The sequence below is a fragment of the Cariama cristata genome, unplaced genomic scaffold (assembly GCF_000690535.1).
Source record: "Cariama cristata isolate BGI_N322 unplaced genomic scaffold, ASM69053v1 scaffold2552, whole genome shotgun sequence".
NCBI lineage: Eukaryota > Metazoa > Chordata > Aves > Cariamiformes > Cariamidae > Cariama > Cariama cristata.
Window position 1 is genome coordinate 27,950 of NW_009601897.1, and position 5,872 is coordinate 33,821.

Genomic DNA, 5,872 nt, shown 5'->3' on the forward strand with positions numbered 1-5,872 from the left:
TCGTCCCCAGGATGAACAAAACTCGATGTATTGATTTCAGCTCTGGTACGTAGGGCTTAGTAAGCAGAAAAAATACAAGCACACACCACAAATTCAATTAATAGTTTCTTCAACATTAGGATTGTTCACTTGATAGAAAGGGATCCAACCTTATTTGCAGATCAGCTAGGTATGATATGTAGTGACCAAAATACAAAAGAGCTAATTTTTTTAGACTCTTAAAAGTAGAACTATGCATTAATTATTTATAACTCTTCTATTGGCCCTCATCTTAATGAGATCAATAAATAAAGGTTCACAGCAAACCGTTTTGGACCATTTTCCTCCCACCTCCTTTCTCCCGTTTGTCAAGCCACTAGAATGAAATCAGCTCAGCATGCTGTAAGCCAACTGATAATAAGAAAAGCTAAAATAAAGAGGTAATGAAACAGTGCTGCTCTGTTAATATTAGTAGACTTTTTTGACATCTCATCTCTTTATAAGCTTTAACTAAAGAAACCCACTCCAAATCCCCAAGTTTTCCTGCAATGTAGGACAGACAATACAAGAAGGATGTATAAAATCATGCTGTTTTGTATATGATTCTAGCAACCCTCCTGCTATAAGGACACTTCACCAAGCATGCAGTGTCCTAAAATCCAATAAATCAGTACAGGCAAAATAAACATATGTTAGAAAAAGAACAGCAAATACTAGAATTTTTGAAATTTAGCCTATAAACAGACAAATTAAACAGCACTGACATGCAAGTACAGCAGCATACGTGCAAGAAATCAGTAAAATGTTTTAAATTACCCTCTGCATTATGTAAGTGGAACAATTGTGGAAAAGGCTACTTTTCAGAAGTCAAAACATTTAAGGAAATTAGGCTCTCACCCTTTCAGTTTGCTCAGGTTTGTTCTGCCTGGTGTCACTAACCCCCTTCTTTGGCACAAACCAGCCTTCAGAGTAGGAGCACCATGGGTAATGGAGAAGGGGTAAGGGATTAACAAATTGGTGACAATGAACAACTGCCCCCTACTTACTGCCAGTCTTCTTTCCATTGGCATGCGGAAGGGAAAACACTGCCTCAGTGGTTTTGATGATGCTGAACATCTGACTCATTCCCTATTCTGGATGAAAAGTGAGAGGTGATCGTGGAGAAGGTAAAACCAATTTTCCTATTTCCTATTTCCTATTTCCAGAGCTTAAGCTTTGTGTACTTCTATGATCTTCAGACTTGTGGTTGCTCCTACATCCTCACGTCATTGAGAGAGCTCAGGAGAGGAAAGCACATCTACATTCTTGCGGAGTTACACAGTGAGACACTGGCAAGTGCACTGGGACCAGCTACATGTTTACAACATTAGTCTTGGGAGCTGAACATGCCCTCCTCAGCACTAACTGAATATACCTGCAGTCCAGCAGGTAAATTCATCTGCAGCTTTGCTGTTCATTTGCCTCATTACTGAAGGTGATTTATCTTATTATTATTACCTGCTGTTGCATCCAGGTGACAGCACTAAGCATGCACATACTTTATAGCCTTTTGAAGATCTTGGCAGGACACACACACTTCCTTAGGCAACAAGTCCATACTGAAAACTTTTCCAAATGATAAAACTGTTCTCAGGCTCTCCCTGGTCAGGTGAAGGGGCAATCCACCTTAGTGCAAGCCAAACCACCCCATGCCCTCAGAGCCGTATGGCCAAACTGGATCTCTGCCAAGTTCCCACCATGCCGCAAAGGCTGCTGCAGTTCCCTGTACAATCACCGATCCCCGGGGCTCTGCCTGTCACCCACTGGTGGTGGCTGTGCCTCAGGTACTTTGTCTGGAAGCTCTCCCAGAAACAGGGATTCTGATTTTATTCCTGCAGTAAAGAAAGATGCCCAGTATTTGATAGTTGGTACCCTGTCAGAAGATTTAAGAGATTGTTGCCTCGGTTTCTGACTAAACTGTTCCAATTTTGGGAGGAAGCAGCTGTTTGCTACTTGTCAGTGATCTCTAAAAAAAAAAAAAAAAATCAGATCTGGAAGAAGTGTGTCAAAGTGTTGACTTTGACTTACTGTTTTTTTTCTTGTCTGAGTTTGCTGACAGTTAACTTTTATTCCCAATCAATTTTTTTGGTTGAAGTTTTCCCAAAAGAAGATGTCCTTTTAACAGGTTTGTATGCAGTTCAGAGAACTTGAACCCGTGTAACATCCTACAGTAATATTTATATAAATAATTCAGATAATACAATTGTTTACATACTGAAATTCTATCTTCACACTGTAAATGCTATGAGAATCATTCAAGGATCAACAAGTAGCACAGTAATGCTCTCAAGCTGAGCCCTTAAATAATTTGCCATGATCAAGGTGAAGAAAAATAATTTTCATTCCAAATATTAAGACATAAATTTCAATGATTTCTCTTTTAGATATACAGTATGAGACAGGTATAGAGTTGATTAATAAGTGGTATTTCATAAATTTGAAGATCTGTTTCATAACTTTCATTCAGCATTTTAGAAACAATAAAAATGAACTCTTTCAGCATTTGTATCAAGTCCTTAAAATATTTAATCATTAAAATAAAACACTGAATTTCATTATGATGGTTTACTAGTTACCTATAATCTGTATCAACTACACTCTACAAGAAACACTAGCTTTTTAATGTACTTGTGTTATTATTTACAGATTTCATATTACATTTAAAAAAAAAGCATTGCAAAATTTGATCACAAAAGTGATCCATAATCACCTACAGGAAAAGAAAAATACATCTTCAGTGCAAGTCACTAGAAATTCCTGAAGGTTCACACACAACACTTCATCGAAGTGTTTAAAAATATTTCTACCTATAAAACATACACTTTTTTAATATGCAGTTGAGTAAAATGCTTAATCGTTAACTTCAAGGAGCAGAAGAGGAAAGTTACTTTGCCAACACCTTACCCTTAAGTATAGACCATTTCTGAAGGTATTTTACAACCATCACTGAATCATTAAATTAAAACCCAAGTTTTTTGGTTAGTAAAAATCATAGTAATTAAAGTTTTATTGTGACTATGGAATTGTTTATTAAAATAAGTGAAAGTTACAATTACATAATACATGTATTTTGAAGGGTGTAAGTATTTTTACTTCTTGACCTTAAACTGTCCCTTTCTCACTGTGTGACAGATTTGGTCGTACACAGGCAAAAACATTGAAACCTGTTAAACTATTATCCTCCAACACTTGCATCAGAAAAAAAAAATGGAAAAAGTCTTTAAAGGCCACATATTTAGTCAGAAATATCAAATTCTATCCTTTAAATTATGGAAAAAAACATGAAATGGTGATTTGATGACCGATTACCTTTTCTGAATCATTTCAGTATGTCTTGTGAAATTAGCTAGCATATTTATTTAATGATAAACTTTACTAAAACATGGAGTTGTGCGTCTGTGTATCTGATCAAAGATCTAAACACTGGAATTATTCTTCTAAGTGCATTAATAGCACAAAAGCTGATTCCACATACACAAATTATGTTTTTTTGTGCTACATGGGTAATACCACATTTGGACTAGCAACATATCCTACTTTATAGGATTACCCCAGAAGGAATTTTTACTGAACAATTTACCTTTTGTTACATAGACAAAGGCCATGGGCAGCCCATTGTTTTCATAAGTTGGGTTTTTCAAGCTTTTGATTTTCTGATTCCGTGTTTTAGTACACAGAATTAGGAAACATTTTGTGGCTTGTGACATATGGTGTGGATGTACTCTGGACCCTTGTGCATCAAGCAACTAGTATGTGTTTGCCTATAATCATTGCCAATAGTCTGCAATGAATGCATATTGTCCTTTCCATTCTCATGTTCCCATCAGTGCTCATATGTTCACATTCAGCTCATCCCAACAGCCCTCCCTCCCACAAAAAAGACAGATTTCCAAGGAAACCATCCAAATCTCGACAGTTAGCACACTCAACATTTTTTAGCATGGATGTACTCAGCACAGTAAGAAGGCTGAAGCCCTCCACGGTGTTTAATCAGAGTAGTTTGTTCTGTGATTGTATGAAGGTGCATGGGACAGTATGTCATATATACTCAGCTAGAGCTATTCCTAAAAAAATCACCGTAATGTATCCTTTCTGTTCTTCACTTGTAGAGACGAATCTTCACGTGCAATGTGTTTGAGAGTCTTTGTCCATCCAGCCCTGTTTCATGCTAACCACCCATAGTTGGGGCCAAGGAATTAACACCCTGTAATGGGTCCGAGGCTGTGCTGCCTGGCTGTGCTTCATAGCTTGACTCCACTCTTATCATACAAGCTGATACAAGGACAGAGGCTCACCACATGAGCCGCAATCCTATCACATTGCCTGGCACAGGAAAGTAACTCCCTTCACTCACAACCCTGTCATGTGCAACGCATGAAATCTCTACAGCTGAATGAAGAACCGGGAGATTTTCTTCTGTGCCTCAATTTTACAGTGTAATATAAAATTTAATGTTTCTATAGACTTTATGCTTCAAGTACTCTGAGTGGGTAATCTTAATACAGAGGGAGAGAACAATACTGTACAGCAAGAGAAAGTAGCCCTCCGCATGCCCCCATCCCAGTAACAACACTAGATATAAACAGAATAAGGCTCCTTTCTCATGAGAAATTCTTATATAGTACTGATATTTTACAAAGCACAATGCTCCTTACTGGGAGAAGAGCATCTCTGCAGATTACAACAGTCTGACCCAAAGGGTTCCCTGGTATTTATGACTTCCCTTGGAAAATAAAGCTACCTGAATAGTCTCCAGGCCTGTAACCTGGCTTAATCTGTTATCCACTACCGAAAATGTACATCTTACGTTGCTCTGCAGGAGCTTGAAAGGTCTTCCTTAACTAGTTCAGTCATAAGTATCTTACTTTTGAAGTAATTCAGCAGTTCAAATGTTGAAGAAAACATTGAGAAAAATCCATTATCATTTCTGATTAATCTGAAAAAAAAGTATTAAAAAATCACGCTTCAGGGACACAAACCCTGAGATCTAAAGTGCTGAGGTAAATTGCTTCAAAGTAGAAATGCTTCTCTGCCTCACTAGCTGGTCACATTTCTAGCTAAATGAAAAGTTCTAATTAAAAGTAATTATTTGTCTTTAATATTCACAGTACATTTATCATTATACCCTACAAAACAGAAATGGTCTGAGTTATTACATATCAGTGCAGTCAAGTATTGGGACACAAAAGGTTTTTCCTCATCTTGAATAAGTATTAATGTTTGAGGCTAAAATTAAAGCAAAAAATATTTTTTTCAAGCTGTTTTTATTGCTTTTTACCCTCAGTTTTACCTAAGGTGCTGCAGAACCCATTTTGATACAAAAGATAGCAAAACCGAACAGCCTTATGCTCCCCAAAGTCCATAGTTACTTGGAAACAGCACTTCACTTTCCATAAGTTAAAAGAAATAATAGGAACATCTTTACCGACACTAGAGGATTTATCTAAACAAGCCATGTATCAAAAAAGTTCTCCTTTTAAGCTTAGCATCACAATTATTTATTAACTGCCAATTAATATAAACTGCCTTTGCACAGCAACAGGCGTTCTACCACATCATTCTGTCACCCCTAGACACTTCTTTTGTGCAAAAACTTGACTTCTAGGAACTTGTTAATAATGTTAATCCAGTGCAACCTGAAGCGTCTTTGATCTTCAACCTTGAAGCTGATCCTGCTTGAAGAGCAAGGGATTGGACCAGATGATCCCCAAGGTCTCTTTAAATTAAATTATTCTATGACCCTACAATTCTCTATTAATAAGTATTCTGATATTACAAAACATAATTTGAAGAGGAACACGTGGCAGAAATTTCTACTATACTATCAATATTAGGGAATCTGCACCTGACATCC

At 37.1% G+C, this 5,872-nt stretch overlaps 1 protein-coding gene across 1 annotated transcript in view; it reads right to left on the reverse strand.

Moving 5' to 3' along the window:
- Positions 1-2,962, reverse strand: part of LOC104169635 (chondroitin sulfate synthase 3-like) — an 11,738-nt gene extending 8,776 nt beyond the window's left edge. The window contains 1 exon segment of the mRNA XM_009710611.1: positions 2,918-2,962. Within this exon segment, the coding sequence (XP_009708913.1) occupies positions 2,918-2,962 (45 nt within the window).
- Between the last annotated feature and the right edge of the window lie 2,910 nt (positions 2,963-5,872).